The sequence below is a fragment of the Rousettus aegyptiacus genome, unplaced genomic scaffold (assembly GCF_014176215.1).
Source record: "Rousettus aegyptiacus isolate mRouAeg1 unplaced genomic scaffold, mRouAeg1.p scaffold_m13_p_4, whole genome shotgun sequence".
Classification (NCBI taxonomy): Eukaryota; Metazoa; Chordata; class Mammalia; order Chiroptera; family Pteropodidae; genus Rousettus; species Rousettus aegyptiacus.
Genome location: NW_023416307.1, coordinates 31,601,835 through 31,620,769, shown reverse-complemented (window position 1 = coordinate 31,620,769; position 18,935 = coordinate 31,601,835). Strand labels below are relative to the sequence as shown.

General features: G+C 36.0%; 1 protein-coding gene across 6 annotated transcripts in view; it reads left to right on the top strand.

Moving 5' to 3' along the window:
• PLD1 (phospholipase D1) overlaps positions 1–18,935 on the top strand; it is a 175,835-nt gene that overhangs the window by 62,598 nt on the left and 94,302 nt on the right. For all 6 annotated transcript variants that reach the window (XM_036218563.1, XM_036218566.1, XM_036218560.1 and 3 more), the window contains exons 2-8: positions 4,886–5,076; positions 5,313–5,440; positions 9,240–9,385; positions 9,605–9,710; positions 11,001–11,066; positions 17,339–17,397; positions 18,701–18,793. In XM_036218563.1, coding sequence (XP_036074456.1) covers positions 4,917–5,076; positions 5,313–5,440; positions 9,240–9,385; positions 9,605–9,710; positions 11,001–11,066; positions 17,339–17,397; positions 18,701–18,793 — 758 coding nt within the window. In that variant the 5' untranslated portion in view covers positions 4,886–4,916. The remainder of the gene's footprint in view (positions 1–4,885; positions 5,077–5,312; positions 5,441–9,239; positions 9,386–9,604; positions 9,711–11,000; positions 11,067–17,338; positions 17,398–18,700; positions 18,794–18,935) is intronic.

The following is an 18,935-nucleotide window of genomic DNA, read 5'->3' as shown; positions in this document are numbered from 1 at the left end:
GTCTACACTGTTTCCATTTTATAGAGGGGAGGCTGAAACCCTGGAGGCTGTTAGTTGTCCAGCTTACACTGATAATAAAGATAGAAGAATCTAGGTCATCTGACCTTTCCCCTACATCACTGACGTTTTATTATCTGTCCAAGGCTCGTAGTAAGCCCTCCATTGATATTTGTGGAATTGACGTTCTTTTTAGAACATTCAAAGATCTAAGTAAACATCAAGAGTCATTTTTTCTGTGTGTTATTTTCTCAAAATATATAATCTGGAATGTAAAATGTGATAATATCATTTACTTTATTCAAAGTCAGCTAAACTCAAAGTATTTAAGCAAGGCTTACTGCGTCACTAGAGATGGAGTTTAGAACTTGAATCCACATTTATGATTTTTGCATTTCAGGCATCAAGTCAGTTCTGTATAAATCATTACTGTATAATATGTTTTGAGAGGTTATGTAGTATGGATCCGCTAATTAATTTCATCATAATGGAAAACGGGAAAACAAGAAATCCCCACAACTCAGTTTGGTTTTGAATGATCTAGTTATAATTCATTTCACATTTATACATTAAGATATGATTTTTGATTTAGAAATCCATTGCATTTGTATCCCTTGGTAAGCACAAATAACATTGAAAAGACTTGGAGGATCTTTGCATGCTACTATTTAGAAAAGGAAGCAAGAAGTAAGTCAGTTATTTTCTGAGAATGAATGTTGAATCTTGTTGTTGTTCCATTTTGAATTTTTTTATTCTAGGGTATGTAAAGTGAGGAGTAAAAGTCTCCTAGTTTGCATTTCTCCTGCCACCCCCGGTTCCACCTCTGGCTAGATAAATACTGGAGTTTGGAGTCAGGTCAACCAGGGGCTGGTCCAGCTCTAAAGCATCCCAGCCGAGTAGCCCTTGGGCAAGCTGCCCACCCTCTCTAAGCTTCTCATCTTAAAAATGGGGGTGACAATGAGACCCAAACCCTAGGGTTGTTGTGAGGATTCAATGAGATCATGCAATTAATCTTTTTGAATAGTGCCTGGCATATAGTACATACTCAGCCAATATTAGCTAATGCTAATATTTATTTTCATATTAAATAGTCGTAGTTGATAATATCATTATTGTGTTTTGGGTAAGGCAATGTTTATATATGTACGATCTGGAAAGAAAAATATCTGCTCTCTGCAATCGTTTTGAAAATTAAGATCAGAAGACAACTTTAGATTTCTCTGATTTCACCACAGAATAACGAGGTAATTAAGTGTTCCCTGAAAACATTTTAAATTCTAGTATTCAGCAGCAGGAAAAAAAAAAAAAAAAAAAGATTTACTTCCTGAATACAGATACAAACAGAAATAAAACACAGCTGCTATTATCGCCCCATGGGCACCATCTCTACTTGGTACCAAAAGAGATAATGATCTTGCAGTATAATTTTCTAAGGAGGTAACAAAATCAATTACATTATCCCAAGTATAAACACTGAAGCCCTTATCTTGTTGCTGGTTAAGATAAGCTGTAACTGTGGCAGCTGCTCACCCACCATTATAGATTATTTTAGATGAAAAAACATGGGCTAATTAATGAAGATCTGACAGCATAAGAGTATAGATGGCCTTAGAGCTTGATATTTAAGAATTAGACCAGCAATACAATTTTTGAATGAATGGTCAACACAAAGTGAGCGTGGATACAAGTGAAGGCAGTGATGGACAAATAATTGGGATCATTTTCCATTATTAAATGGTAACGTCTTCACAAAGGTATGAGCAAATCTGCAAAACCTCTGGGTTCACTGAAATTCCATGTAATCTTATAAAATATTATGAACCATAAAAATAAAAGGCCAGGAAGAAATTTAGGAGGCTGTAGGGATATATTGTTTCCATAATTGTTAACGATTGTGGGGCCACTAGGGTCTTTTTCAAGGTATGGTGATTAAAGTAGAGAAAATCTTTTTATGGAATTTAAACTTCATATAAAAGGTTAATTTATAGACATTCAAGCTTATAACATGAAATCAATAGTTATGAACCCCTTAAGCAGGTTCATGAGATTTCACAGCCAGACAAATCTGCTTTATAAACTCAATACGGACACAAGTCGAGTGATTTTGGACAAGTTACTTAACTAAATCTTTCAGAATAAGCGTAAATACCAGGTCTGATTATTGTGAATATTAAATAAAATAACTGTGCTAAAATTGTACTTAGCATGTAGAAAACACTTGAAGATAAATAAGACTTCTTTGTTTCTTTTCTAAGTTTTCATATATTTATGTTTCTTATATCTTCATCTGAAATAGGATATTTATTTTAGCTTGATCCAGTGATCTGTACTATTTATTTCAATTGCAACATGTAGATTACTCTGGTTTCTGTATATCTTAAATTTAACATTCATTTTTAAAATTAACACTCTGTCCAAAGAGGAAGTCATTTGGAGTATTTCTTGTCTTCCTTTGCTAAGCTCAGAAACTTGGCAGAGTTAACCTAAGACTATTTAATCAATAGAAAATACTTAAAGACTTTCAAATCCACAAGTAGCAATGATATGATGTAATTTCTTCCTTGTTTTTCCTTCTCATTTCCTCTAAAAGTTTTTCATTACCTTATAGTTTAAATAAAGTAAAAACTGGCTCATGGTTGGCATCTAATAAGTGTTTGTTGAATTGAGAGGGAAGGAAATAAATATTTTAATTGTGACTAGAGGCTATTGCTCCTCAATGGAGGACAAACAGACTTTGACTAAATTACTCAGGTTAGAGAATATTCTCCCACTTGCTTCTTATATTCTTATGAAAACTACTTGAATAAATTTTATGGGATAGGAGAAGGGTTACATTAATTACCTTGTAAGGGGAGGCTGAACAATTTATATTTTATCTACAGTTAGGGTTTTAGTGTTAAAAGGACCAAAGAGATGAAATGGCTCAACATCCTTAATTTATAGAGGAGGAAACCAAGTCCCCAATTGTTTAAATGGCTTTTATCCTGTAGTGCTGAGCTGCAAGAGGAATTCATTTCCTGTTTTTTACATTTGAGTCAGCTCCTTACCTCAGAGCACTTGTTTGACTAAAACTTTCATCTATTCTAAGAGCACTTATAGATCTACAAAAAAATATTCAGGGAAATAAAGACTAAGGTTGAGAATATGGGCTTTTGGATCAGAGAGATCTGGTTTCAAATCCCTTCTCCATCACCTATGTGACCTTGGCCAGGTTGTCCAAAGTATTTGTCAAGTTAACCTAATCTCTCCATGCCTCAGTTTTCTTATCTATAAAGAAGAGATGGCAAATTGTTGTCATCTTCAAAGTGGAAATAACAAAACTTCATATATTTCTTATTGATGATAAATGTAAAAATGTATATAAAAGATTATCACCAAATCAGGTGCATACTAAGTGATCAATACATGTTAATTGTTATTACAATATAAATTAGAAGTGAGAAAAAAAGTTGAAGGGAAGTGAGGTAGGCGAGGATAATCCTATGTTTTGTTAACAGTAGGCCACAAATTTGGCTCTAAGCTTCCTTTCAACTCACACAGAGAAAGAAACATGACTGATTACATAGCTCACAGAGAATATAGTTGTCTGGCCAAACCAGAACCACCCTTTTCTCTCCCATCTTTGAATTTCCACACACGATCTTTTTCTACCAAACATAGCAGTGTACATTTTACAGGCTTGTTGAGTTTAAGGGTTGTTCAAGTTTGCCTGACTGTCTCAGTATTTTCTACAGAGCCTCTCCCCCAGCTTTTTGATAGCACCTGTAGGAGAGAACCCAGCTAAGTGTCTTTCACTTAGCATATGCCATTCTCAGGAAGGCCAAAACCTTGGAAGAGGCCAGGGATGAATTCTGAGTTACATAGCTTCTTTACCTCACCCACAACAAGCATGCTTTAATCACAGGGACCAGCCTTATCTTTACACGTTCACTCATTGCATCTTACAGTGAGTGAGTAATGGATGCTCAGTAAATGTTTATGATTTGCAGTAATAAATGAACACGTATGGAGGAGTTGCTAGTGTGAAAGCCCTCCTGTTTTAGGGCCTGGTTGTAACAGAAGGGTTATTTCAGGCAATACAAATTTTTTTTTTATCTAACTCCTATGCTAGTGCTCAGGGCTTAAATCTGAGTATTTTAAATGAAAAATAAAATCTATATGAACTCTTCTCCCTGGGTACTGATGTGCAGCGACTTGTGTTATTAAATGTCGAAATGAAATAGAACCAGTTTTCTTAAAAAAAAAAAGAGAAGTATAATTCTAGCACCTCTGGTATCTTTCGGAATGTGTATACTAATCAATTACCTTTCAAGACATGTACATTATTATAACTCTTGTAAAGTCATGGTCAGAACCTCTTATCTCAAAAAGACAGTATACTTCTGTCACCTAGAGGAAAAGTAGAAAGATTATGCTACCATAAAAATATTTTTAAATCTGCATATTGAAATTATATAAAAGGACCTAAATTTTCTTTAGATAATGTTTAAAGTTGCTTATTTTATGTACTTTCATTTCCATGTATCTATTACAAATAAGAATCAATTTGTTTTCTCTGAATAATCATTCCTAAACCAATCTTCCTTGAGATTCTCCTCACTTACCCAAGTTAATAAAATTGAATGAGAGATATATTAACATTTATTCAATATGTTGTTTTTTTTCCTTGCCTGTTTACAATTAATTATCTTCAGTTTAATTTACAAGCTGGGAATCCTTTAAATGTTAAACAAGAAAATAAATTGAGAGGTTCTTTGAGATAACTGGGGCTCACATAGAACTAGCTGACTTGTTTCCATATGCCATATTTAAGCCTGGATTCAAATTTAGAATAAGGTTTTATTTGACCAAGACAATAAGTCCTCGTAACTCTTTTCTTCTTTCCCAGCCCCTTTACTTTTACTCTGTCCGAAGCCAACATGTCACTGAAAAATGAGCCAAGTGTAAATACCTCTGCACTGAAGAAAATCGCTGCTGACATGAGTAATTTGATAGAACACCTGGACACTCGGGAGCTCCACTTTGAGGGAGACGAGTTGGAATGTGATGTGGCTCCTGGCGATCCTAAGATACAGGAAGGTAAAGACTAATGGTCTTAGTGAGGAGGGGAGAGTTTTTCAGGATTGCTTGGCAGAGCACAGATTTGAAACAACCAACAAATGATTGATGTTTCTTTTTTGATGTCATTACACTGGGCTCAGACTGTTTCATGAATTGTTTTCTTGTTGCATGTCATGATTCTTAAAAAAAGATGCCTGTGAAGGGTGTTATACTAATACCATATATTGCAATAACTTTATTTATTTGTTTTTTAGTGTATATTCCTTTCTCTGCTATTTATAAGACTCAAGGATTTAAGGAGCCTGATATACAGACGTACCTCTCTGGCTATCCTATAAAAGCCCAAGTTCTGGAAGTGGAGCGCTTCACGTCGACGACAAGGGTCAGCACATTTATGGACTCACCTTGTGTTAGTTAATAGATACGAATTAACACGCAGAGTTCCGTTTTCCCTCCTGCTAGCTATGCCTATGTTTTAAGCTTTGTGTTTGTTTTTTGTTGCTGTTTTTGCTGTTGTTTATCACTTCCTAGCTCCCATCACTTCTCCAGGTTTTGCTACCTTCACATTTAGTGTTTATTCTCATATGCCTCTTTCCCCATTTTGGAAAATGCTTTTATAAAAAAACATTTAATGCAGTTTAGAAGTTTAATAAATTGCAAAGTGGCTCTCCTAGTCCTGCTCTCTCCTCAGTTTTCTGTTCAATGTGGACTCCTGGAGCATGGCCATTCCACCTAGAATGCCAGATACAGGACCAGGAAAAGTTTAGCTTTCCTAGTGCCTGTTTAATAAGAATATAATGACGCTACCTGGCTCTTGAAAGAAAAAAAGCCAGAGTACTGGATTGGCTGCTGCCATGACACAAAAGTACTGCCGAGAGACTTCTGCTGGCATGCTCCACCTCTCTGATTTGTTCCTGGCACCTGTCCTTTAGGCCCCATTCACATATTTTTCCCTTTGAGTGCTGGAATGGCACTGGGAGTAAAACGCCTTCATCAAGCAAAGCTGCACCCTTTGAAATGAACTGGACTAGGAGAAACATTTGCTGCGATTGCCTGGTTTTGCAGTTGTCAGGTCTGATGGATAGGGAGTGTTGCTGCAGGGTAGTGGCCTTTGTCCCTTCAGGATAAGCTCTGGCCACCAGAGTAGGCCACCATTTTCTCCTGCCTCAGGGGAAGTTTAGTGTAACCTTTCTGCCTGGACAGGCTTTGCCTTTCCTTCCTCCTTGTCTTTTGGAGGGTGGCATGTGCTGCCTGGATCCTGATAACTTTGCCTAGTGCTCTCTCCTGACCAGTCCGTGCATATGTTGACTCCTAGTTTACACCCATGTTGGTGTCCTGCCTTTCCTTTAGGCTCTTCCTGTGTGTTGGGTCCATATCTCCCTGTATACCGTTGAGTACCATCATCTAGAAATGTCTCTAAGATGACCTTTGCCTTCTTATTCTGCCTACCAGCTTTTAGAGTGAGAGGTGGTGACATGTGGGGGTTAAATGCACAGACTCCAGAGCCAGACTGCTGGTTTAAGTCCTGTATTTGCATTGTGATCTCCTGCAAGTTACTTAACCTCTCTGTTTCTCATTTTCCTCATCCGAATAAATAGTGCCTACCTTATAGGTTTGTTATGAAGACTCAATAATACTAATACATAGTATTATACTTATATAACTATATTATATATTGTATTATAAAAATATATACTATATAATACTATATATGATTACTAGGTATCTCCTAAAGTTATTAATGAAGCTAAATATTTAAGCAATCAAACCATAGACTTCTCTTTGCATATACTCTTCTCTTAGTCAAGTGAGTTTGGTTTAGTTCTGTTTTAAATCAGTCTGCGCGAGAAAGCTAAGGGTCGTCTTTATCCCACTTAGAGTTTCATTTACTAAAAAATATGAACTAAATCCATGCAGTTAGAATGTGATTCCAGGTAAATAAAAAGAACCCCTTTCCTGATGACTGAATACATTCTATGCGCTAGCTCATGGCCGAGGACTTCTCAGTTCACTCTTGTGACAACCCCATGATAACGGATGTCATCTCCCGCTCTCCCAGGCGAGAGATCTTCCACTTGCTCCTCCAGCTCCTCTGTACACCCTGCTTCACCCTGGTCTTTGCCTTTGTCCTGTGATAACACTTAGATGCTTGAGAGCCCAGATAGGAGATTGAGGTCACCTGGGCTGACCGTGTCCCTTGACCAAAGGTACCCCTCTTCCAGCCACAGCAGCCCTTTTTGCATGGCTCTCTCCTTCCTGTGCTAGCTCTTTATCCTGCCACTTGGCCTTTCAGGACTAGGGACGCCTCCACAAGTCCCAGGTAAAGGGGACTCTCTTTGTGGTTTTCTTATCCTATCACACCTTCATAGTCTGTTTATTAAAACTCCTCGAATTGTTCCAGTTCCCAAGAATTCCAGTAATTCTGCTGGGATGTTTTCTAACAGAAGTGACACTTGGCTGAGGCTTCACAGCTGGTAGGCTGCACCACAGGGTTTCAAACTTTTACAATCTTAAAAATGATGTGGCAGCCTGTTTCCATTGTATCACAGCCTGCCTCACAATTGCTAAGAAATTTAGTTTACAAAATTTCGGGTTTCTGTGTGAGGAATAAAACTTGGCATTTGCAATGTTTGGTAGCTATTCAGTTTTCTCAGACTGGGAAATATTCTGGGAAATGTGGCAGCTTGCCCCATTATGTAATTTTTCTCATTTATCTTAAATTAAGAATTCTTCACTTGAATGTACAGTTTCTGACCATTTTGAGTTTTTCTGCATCTTTTTCTGTGAAACGATGCAAGATGATGCTTATATGTTAGCCAAGGTGAAAGACAGCATATAATATTGAACCCAAGAACTCAATTTCTTCAGCTTCTGGTTGTAGTAACTGTCATGAATCCTAACTAAGAACAAAGCAAGTGCTAGATTTGAATGTTTATCCACAATATGGTTGGATTCCAAATTTAAGAGCTCAAGTTATATTGACTCTTGTGCTCTTGTTTTATAAACTATATACACAGAGTGATCATGATTTAAAATTTTGCAACATATGCCAAACATTGGTAATGAATGGCCCCAGGCTAGGAATCACCATGGGGCTGCTGATCCCAGATCCTGGATGAACCAGCAGAGTAGGAGACATTTACTTTCACCCACCTCCAACATCTGTGGTGCCTAAATCCTCCCCAGCTCCCCTCCCCCAGACACACCATGAGAGCTTCCTTCAGTACCTCTTATGCATTATAAATCTCTCTGTCTACTGACACCTTCTACTATGTTAAAACTCCCATCTCCCCAGTCCGTTAGCTCTTCTGTTTGAAATAATTCATTAGTCACCAAGATATATTGGCATTTTAATAAGAAATATTCATTTATTTTTTTATTCTCCAATTTCATTTATTTATTTATTTATTTATTTATTTATTTATTTATTTATTTTTTATTTCTGTTTTTAAATTTTTAAATGGAGATTCATTTTAGTTAAGTTGTTAGGGAAATATTTTGTGTGTAGAAAGATCTTTTCCTCCTTTCTTCTAATAGCCTGTACCTGTACCTTCAAGGTCACTGGTGGTGTTTTAGGACAGGGCTGTTTTGTAGACAAAGATGGGCCTTAGAATGCATTTCAGAAGAAGATATAATGTCATGTGTGAAGGGCAAGAAGTGGGCTGAGAGGGTGCTCTTGGAATCCATTTACTCCAGCTTCTCTTTCTCCCCGTCCAGCTGTCTTCTCACTGCTTATACTTTTGGAATCCCCTGATGGTTCATTAGGGCCTTTACTCATTGTCTCCTTTACTTGGTTTTTTATTTCAAGTGTGCATGCATGAGAAAGAGAGAGAGAAAGAGAAAGAGAGAGAGAGAGAGAGAGAGAGAGAGAGAGAGAGAGAGAGAGAGAGAGAGAGAGAGAGAAAGTGTGTGTGTGTGTGTGTGTGTGTGTGTGGAGCAATGGGATTTGTGAGAGTTTGTCTTTGGTGTGATTCTGAGTTTGTCTTTTGTATATTATAAGGTGAACATTTAAGAGACCATTATTCTGTAATTGATTGATTTTGAAAACATTTTACTGACACATAATAAAGTAGGCTGGATTTAAGGGTACTTCCATGTTACTTATTAGCTATTGTTCATGAAGAGATTTCAGAATCTTTGTTGTTATCTAAAACACTAACCGTTTTTATTTATCACTATAGGTACGAAGCATCAACCTTTACACTATTGAATTGACACATGGGGAATTTAAATGGCAAGTTAAAAGGAAATTCAAGCACTTTCAAGAATTTCACAGAGAGCTGCTCAAGTACAAAGCCTTTATCCGAATCCCCATTCCCACCAAAAGGTAACTGTTTCAGAATTAATTATAAAGTTATTTTAGTGTCCAAGTTGGGTGGAAAGAGTATTTTATTCATATCATGGGTTAACTAGTTCACTGTTGGTGGATATTTTCTATTAGGCTCTTCTAACAATGAGCTATCTCATGAAAGATACTACAGAGTCATGGCTCAAAGTCTATTCTAATAATGTTTGCATTGTGTGTGTGTGCATGTGTATGTTTTAGACACACAGTTAGAAGACAGAATGTCAAAGAAGAGCCTCGAGAGATGCCAAGTTTGCCCAGTTCTTCTGAAAACACGATAAGAGAAGAACAATTTTTTGGTAGAAGGGTAAGTCCTTCACTGTTCTGTTGTTCTGAACATCATTTGCACCGCTGTAGAAACATAGTATCTGCAGAGGGTTCAGGTGGGTCCGGCTGCAATTTCTCTCTCCCACTGAGCCTCACCTAGGCTGGTTTTGCTTCTCTGGAGCTAGTTAGGCAGCCTCTTCTTCTCTGAGCGATTCTGACCCTGCATTTTTCCAGAAGAGGGAGAGTATCTTTGTTAGGAGTCATATGATGAAGAAGCCGTCCTACCGGCAGGAACCTGTTTGAGCTCGTTATGAGTCAAGATTGAACTCCTAATTGAGGGTTTTGAGATCCAGTCTTTTAAAATTGTGTATTTCTATATGTTTGCTTCAGAATTTTCAGTAGCTTGTCTTAAATATATGTAAAATCTCATTTCTCAACTATAGATGGAGCAGTTGGGTCTGAAGGGTAAGACAGAGACACAGACATGCACAACAATAGGACAGAAGCCTGAGGAGGAGTGACACTACTGCCTGCTCGGCTGCAGTAATACATTGTTACATAGAAGACTAATTTTTTTTACTAGAAAATTAACAAACGTCAGTTCTCTTTTGTAATGTGGAAATTCTATGTTGTGAAGGAGATGCTTGATTTCTACTTTGTTGTTGTCATCTTGTTTGAAATCTTTTTAGGGATCTGGAATACAAATTTCCAAAGATACCTAGATAAATAAAATTGTATAGTGTGGAGTTACTTGTGTATATATGTAAGCGCAGTTGAAAATGATACACTGTGGCTTTAACAGTTAGTGCTTCAGAGTGGATCACAGTCAGTAGTTGACATCTTTCCCTCACATGTTGACATATTTGAAATCAGGGTACAACTTACTAGAAAGTCTTTTTTAACTTAACCTCCCTCCTTTTTTCCTCCTGAAAATCTATTTTAAAAATTGCAGTATATATTCCAGTAAATTCAGTGTTGGAAGTGAGGAAATGCAGTTCTTTGATAAAATTAACAAATGCTTTAAAACCACTTACTATGGCCAAGTCCTGTCCTAGTAACTATAGAATAATCAGCTGGGCCCTTGTCAGCAGTTTATAAAAAACCCAAGCGTGTGAAAAATTAAATAGCAAGAAGAGATTTAAATAATGGTTCAAGGGAACTGTGGAAATAACTTCTTAACTCTATTCAGGATTACTTATCCAGTGACAATATTAAAAAGTCATTGAATAACTTACAGAAGTTAAGATGGACTGATCATATTATTGTCATTAACTTTAGAATTTTTCTCTAAGTGTGATATTATCTCTTACCTAAAATATTTGCATTGCAGAAACAGCTGGAAGATTACTTGACAAAATTACTAAAAATGCCCATGTATAGAAACTATCATGCAACAGTAAGTACTATTTAGTTATTTTAATTTTGAAGTAATTTATAAAATCATAAATTGTCAGCTAAATTTTGGATCATTTTATTAGCACAAGCGCTTATATCCACTTCAGCATAATTCCTTGCTTTAAAGTAAATGCAATGAATACAAAATTTATTTGACAGTAAGGATTTAAGTTATGGTGATGCTATTTTAAAAATAGTAAATATAATAATATATTTATAACAATAGATTTAAATGAACTTGAAATGCTGCTACAGGCTAGATTGCCTAGAAATCAACCTCCTTTTTTCTTTATGCTTCCAGAATAATGTCCCAGAGCATTTCTAAGCCTGCAGAAAAAAACATTAAGTAGGAAGTGTTGAAAACAGTTGAGCAGAGTTGAATACCCAAAGATTGTACAGATCATACTGCCATTGCCATCTGATTGGCTTGTGATGCTTATAAAAGGCGTGTCTTTTCATGTGAAAGTGAGACGCATGGGAAAAGCTAGGGAGAAAAGAAAGTCTTGGGCAATAAGAGGTGGTGGGGCTTTGAAGCCGCTGGGAGGCACACAGCAGCACAAACAGGAGTGAGCGGGCTTCACAGACAATGAACTCTGCTTCCTTAGAGGCCCTTGAAGATGCAGTGTTTCGAAAGGGTTAGGATTCAATTATTTAAATGTCCAGATATCTGAGAATGCAGTGGATTATTATAGTTTGTGTCCGTGTTTGTATGAACTGTGTAGCTGCAGGGTTGAATATGTCATGTCTGTGCAGAACCTAAGAGTAGGAGCAGTTGTGACTTGGCCTCCAGTTTAGAGAATAGTGTCACATAAATACTAAACAGAGAGAGGGAAGCCCGCTATATATTTAGGAGAGGAAGCAAGAGCACCTTGACTCTGGAGTATTTCGGTGACTTGCTGCTGCTCCCTTGCCACCTGCCCACATATTATTTGCAGGCTGGGGCATGCACCCAGCAGGTCTCCTTTTATGCACAAATGACCCGGGTTGACCATGGCCCACTTTCTTGGCCAGCTTGCCCTGTGATGTTTGATGGACTTGAGGGAGCTTCTATGGTTTCATAATTCTGGATGGGAGTTTTCTAGGGAAACCCAATATTTGGATCCAACCAGGGGATCTCAAGAGAAGCACGATAGGATTTCTTCCCATTTAGGTCTCAGGAATGTGCAACTTTGGAAGATTGTAACAAATAAGATATTACTGCTCTTATTACTAAAAATACTGCTTCCTGTCGTGTTCTCTGAAATCAGATATGCTGTTTTCTTTAATAGGGAATTATTCAGATATGTACTAGTACCACTATGCAATAATTTTCTATTTGTTTCACTTTTCTGCCTTCCTGTGACTTTACTTTTCCTATTTCTTTTGGCTCTAGAACAGTACTTTCTGAGTTAGTCTTCTCTTTCTATGTACATTATTACATTTTGGATTCTGATGTTGATTAAAGAATGTTTACATTTTAAAAAATGTTTATTTTGATTTCTTTCCCAATCATAAAAAATTTTCCAAAGTTGACCCATGTTGTATTTAGAAATTTCAGAATGTCTTCCAAATATTTCATAGTACTGGAATCTATGTTACTCCTAGTTTTTGATGGCTGCTTAAATTATTCCCAACAGTGGAACTCTCCAAAATGATTTAAGCATAGGATACAGTTTGATCTGTCTTAATTCTCTAACATTATTTTCCTTTTATACCAAATATAATCTGGCCTAGAGACAAGATTTACAAGCTACTGTCTCATTTATGAAATTAGGTTGGCTCTATGTATATCCCTTGATAATTGTGAGAAGTATTAAAACTCCTGTCTGTAAAAAGCATATTAAAAGTTACTTTTATATAATCACGTGTAATTGATTTATATTTTTGTAAGTGTGAAACAGATCTATTGGAAAGGAATTTAGGTCCTTAGGCCATTAGGATCATGGCTTGTAGGTCAAGGGATCACATAGGATCATGTCCCTAATTTTAGTAAAATTTTAATGAAATTAGACACGGACAGCTTTCTCTTCCTACTTTTATATTGTCAATGGTTGTGTTAGAAACTTCCTTTTCCTCCAAGAGTATGAAGACTTCCTTTATTTTTATTCCTTTTCGCCTCCTTGAGGTTCTGAAAAGCAAGGCCTTATAGTGTTTTAGTAGATTTAACATCAGATCGTTTCCCCAGAGATTATTGGTTATTTATTCTGTTTTCCATTCTCATTTGTCAAATGGGAATAAATGTATTTGGCCTCTTCTCAAGGCATAAGCATGTTTTTAAAAAGAAATATTATTCAATTGTACGGTATCATATAACATCCCAAACAGGATTTCTTTCGTGTTCTGAATTGTACTACTAGCTGGGCACTTATATTACTAACTGGAAAATGCTTGTTATCTTCCAGGGAATTTAAGGAGGAGTCATTAGAAACAATAAATGCACTTCTTTCCTGACTGAAAATTCAAATCTAGAAATGGAACAAAATGCATAATTTCTAAGAGAAGGGCCCTAAGCCAATAGGATGATATTGCTAACTTCACGTAAATCATCTGACTCCTATAACTCAAATTCCTTATCTCCAAGATAGTAATTAACTTGAAATCTCCATCTTGGAGGTAAGGAACCTGAGGATAAACATCCTACAGATAAGTAACACTAAGTTCACCTCTCTCTTGCTTTGTAAGATGAATAAATTTAGCTCAAGGGGAAGAGTGGGTAAAGATAATAAAGACACCAGCAGAGGAAAGCTGTACCGATTTAAACAACAACATCTGCAAATTAAGGGAAGTGTTACCATTCTCATGATTGAGTCTTAGAGCTGGGAAAGTCCACAGGCCTTGTTCCAGCCTCTACGGTTTTCTCCACAGATTAGCTGTCTTTGTTTTCTCCGGAGCTGTGTTGTTTTATCTGTAAGGCAGCCTTTCCCAGAGTAGTTGAGCCCATCTCCTGTTCTTACTACAAGGGCACCACCCAACTCCATGTTCTTGTTTTCCTTGCTTCTGATTCAAGCCACTTGTTTGAATTTTTGCTACCTCAGGAATTAAGGGGATGCCTCCTCTGTTACCAAGATGGGGTAGGAAAGTGGTGTGTATGTGATTGCCAGGTAATTTCCAGGACTTCCTGTTGCTTGTTCCTTGGCATAGGAACCCTTTGCTTCCCTGTTTCCCTAACATTTAATTGTACTTTTTACAAGTTCCTTTGGGGGAAATAAAAAGGTATTCATTAGCACATTATTCGAGAGATCAATAAGCCTTATGAAATATTGTCAGGCTAAATTAATCATTAAATTCTTATTGCTGAGAATCACTTGCCCAAACGGAGAACAGAATTCTTATCAGTAAAGGTGCACCGAAATGTCTGGATAACACAATCTTTGTTAAATTTCATATCGCATTATTTAGGTTTGCTTCTAAATTGACCTTGCCACATTTATTTGCAATCTGATAAATCTGTATTAGAACATTTATTGCCAGATATTCGTCATTTTCTCTAAAATAGAGCCAGTTTTTTCTTGAAATCTCTCTTTAGTCAAACTTTACTAAACCATTAGGATAATATAATTTTATAGTAATGCACTCCTTAAAATTTTCTGCATTGTCAATGTGTAGTATTTTTGTTTGTTTGTTTTTGTTTTTTTATGCGAGGCAACCCTTGATCGACCTCACAGATTGCAAGGACCTTGTCAGCTGACAATCCCTTATTTTTTAATTTTTTCACCTACAACACTTGGTCTTCCAAGGTGGTCTTCCATCCAAGTACGACCCTCTTAGCTTCCAAGATCGGATGGGATCAGGCTTGTTCAGGGTAGCATGGCCGTTCACTGTACTTTTTAATTTGCATGAAATTCTTTACACTTAGCAGTTTTGTTATGGTGTTCTAAAGTTATGCTTTCTGAATTATTTCAAAGAATATTTCTGTTGTCAACTTTCTAATGATAAGAGCTACGTGAACAAAAAAAAAAGTCCAGGTGTTAGATAAGTGGTTTCTTTGATATTTGCTTTTTATTTCCTAGTCTTCAATTCAATTGTTCCTTGACTTTGCATAAATTAGTCACACCTCTGTAGTGGTTTCTTCCATTGTAAACTAGAGATGACATTTTCTCTTTGCTCCCTAGAGATAAAATGAGAGCTGTGGCTTAGGATTTTAGAACATTTTGGGTTCTGTGGCTCGGAGTCTGCAGTGTCGCTTCTAGTATGTGTTACTACATTTTCCAATTAGAAAGCATTTCCACAACCCAGATAAAAAATGCATGGTACTAAATCACTATGTTTTATATAAGAAATGAAATGTAAAGACCCTGACTTTTAAAATCCTTATAAAGAATTTAGTGTGAAGATACGTTTTATTTGGGATTTTAAAATCTTTTTGAAATTTGAATACTTCCTCAAATAATTCTAAGAAAGAAATGCAAGCATTTAATTAAAATGCTTGCAAGGACTGACAGGTCTGAAAGATTTGTAGTTTTTTTCTTACAAAGTTAATATGAAATATTTCCAATCATGTGTAAAGCTTAAAGGAAAACTGTTGTGTTTCATTTTTATTAATTCCATTTACAAGCCTCTGAGATGTCACATCAACTAGGAAGTAGTCACTCTATCTCTATAACTTCTCTCATTTGTAACTGCTATGGTTCTTCCCGTAGGACTTTGTTGATGGTGAGTGTTTTCCATGTCTTGTTTTCTTGATGCCAGGAACAGATATTTTTTGTCTTTGATTTTTCTAGTATGGCTATTATTGACATGGTCTAAGACCATTGGCAGATCCAGGCTTTCTGTGGCTATTTAAAAAAAAAATTCTGTGAACTAAGAGCAAAATAATTTCTTTTTATACAAAATGATGTCTAATAACTACAACTATAGTTGTTTCAAGGTGCACATGAGGTAAAACTTCTGACTATGCTAAGAATTACATAATGTTTATTGGTTTTCCCCTCTGTGCCTCCATGTTTGCATCTAGCCCTCACCCAGCTTAGAATAAAGTTGCTCACTTTGAGTAAGATAAATGTTGAATGACTTTTTGCTTTTGTAGCTTAGGTTTGGGGATACTGACTGGTCTAACATATTCTTAATCTACCTCTTGCTAATTTTGTGATCTTGGACAATTTCGTTAACTTTTCTAAACAGAAGTTGGTGAACTATGGCCCATGGATCAAATCTAACACATAGCTTGTTTTTTTATGGTCCATGAGCTAAGAATAGTTTTTACATTTTTAAGTATAGAAAAAAATCAAAAGAAGAATACTATTTCATGACATAAAAATTATATTAACTTCATATTTTAATATAATTTAGTAAAATTTAATGAATTTGCAGTATTTTTAATATAAAATATTGTATTAAATTCATAAAGTTTTTATGGAATACAACCATGCTTATTAATTTATGTATTCTCTATGACTGCTTTCCTGCTACAGTAGTTTAACTACATGGTTCACAAAGCTTGAAACATTTACTGTCTCTTTGCCTACCCCTGCTCTAAACCTCAGTTTCCTCTTTTGTACAGTATGAAAAATAGCAGCTATTTCAGAGAAGTTTGAGATAAACAGTGAAAAATGCCTAGTACAGAACAAACAGATATTAAGCTCTCAGTAAATGTTAGCCATTGATGTTGTTATTATAATTTTTATAGTTTTTAATCTCATAATTCATATAGTGATGGTAGACTGAAAATTCTCTTCCTTTACACTCAATAAAAATAATTATTTTTACATTATACCTACATATAATTTAATGTTTGTATTAGAGTATTCTGGTATTGCTGATGTTCAAAGGCCTCTCTCCTCACTTTACTTTGCTATTTAATTTTCTGTTACTCTCCTTCATCTTTCACTCTAGCCCAATGGTGTATCCAATGACCTCGTTATACCTTTCCTGTTCTGTGTCCCCTTTCATCTCTTATTTCCACATGGCAAGTCTAGTTTATTTTCCAAATCTGGCACCAACATCACTGCCTTCTCACAGGCTTTAATTGTTTGTGTGTACACTGAGCCACACAATTCTCTTCCCCAGCAACAAAAACAAACAAACACAAACAAATTTTGGGAGTAAACTCTATCTCCACCACCTCTTGAGCATTTTGTCGCTACATCTTAGAGTACACATCACATTCTTGGTTGTGTTTTAATTACATACTTTTTAATCTGTACTCTTTAGGGCAATACCATTGTCATTGATCTATGTCATCTGTAGAGTATCCCAGATGTGTTTACACATAGCGGTACCTAATGTATGGTTTTTTGAAGGCATAAATTTCTTTTTTCTGACTTTTTAAAGTATGGATTTTTGGCCTCTTTTCAGACAGAATTCCTTGATATAAGCCAGCTGTCTTTCATCCATGATTTGGGACCAAAGGGCATGTAAGTTCCTGTGTTGGATCTTTAGAGAGAAGTATAAAAGTTGATAAGCATTAATATTTATTGTCATGCTGTGATGATAGAACTCACCTGGTTTCACTGCTAGTTTCTTTTGTCCCCCTAACAGAGTCAGAGCAACAGAGAGGATCTCTTTATACAAAACAAAGTATCTCACTACATTAAACAACAGTAGTAACTGCTCCAGCCTGTGTCTTGAAAGTGCATACAGCACTGGTCTTCTCTAACCCAGCAGTTGGAATGTTAATACAGGTAGCAGATATGATGTGTGAAAGAAAGCATTAAAAATCAAACATACCGTATTATATATTTTGAAAGCATTAGAAATCAAACATACTATGTTATATATCTGAAAGAGAGTAGATCATAAAAGTTCTCATCACAAGAAAAAAATTGTAACTGTGTCATGATGGATGTTAACTAGAGTTATTGTGGTGATTATTTCCCATTTAGTGTAAAAATGTTGGATCAATATTATACCTGAAACTAATGTAATGTTATATGTCAATTATATCTCATTTAAAAAAAAATCTCTTCTTCTAATCACATATGAAAGCCGTTTATCACTTGTTTTCATGACTAAAAACAATACTGTGTAAAATGTATGTTATGTAACAGGATTCTAATTTACTTAATGATTTCAAGTATTCATTTTAATGAAAATATGAGATCCTGATATTACAAAGAGCTTAACTTTTTTACTAAAAATTACTGTTAGTGGTTGTTTTAAAATATTTCTTTTGTTTAGCCATTATTATAGTTATTTCTTTTCACATCTTTCAAAATCAAGATCTTTCTCTTTCCAAAGCTCAGAGTTTTGCTTTACTGTCTTTGCATGGCTTGGTTCTAGAACTGTAGGTGAAGTGGTGCAGAAATGCTTTGGCATTTGTGGGTGAGCACCTTCAAGGTTTCAGCAGCAGCTGAACTATCCCCATGCAGGTGTTCGACAATGTGTGGGGTCTCTTTGAGTCTATTACAATGACGAGGAAAAACTCCGTGTTTATAACCAAAAGCCAAGATGCTTAAGGTCCTGCAGTGCGCACAACAGAATTATTCTGCCCCCATTGCCAACAGGTCTCCATTTGACCAGAGTGCTTTAAAGATTAGCTGCTGGAGTACTCATCCTAGCCAATATGGTCCTGAGCTATTTGAGGGTGAAGGAGGAAAGAGTGGGGAGGAAAGTCATTTGAGAATGGAACAGTTTATTTAGCCCCAAGTTGGAAGGCTGTATTAGCTAAGAGTGAGTTGGAAATTTGAAGATGATGGGTTAACTTGATGTCTTTTTCAGAGAAGGCATGATAATGAAAAGATCCGGGGGACACAGGATACCAGGCTTGAATTGCTGTGGTCAGGGAAGAGCCTGCTACCGGTGGTCTAAAAGGTAGGATTTAGGAGTCTTGTGTTTTTGTTTTAATAAACTGGATATTTAGGGAGATTTACAGACTAGTTTTAAATTTAACTTAATTTAAATTATAAATTATAAATCCTTTGAAAGTCATAGAGAAAACTTTAAATTATCTTAA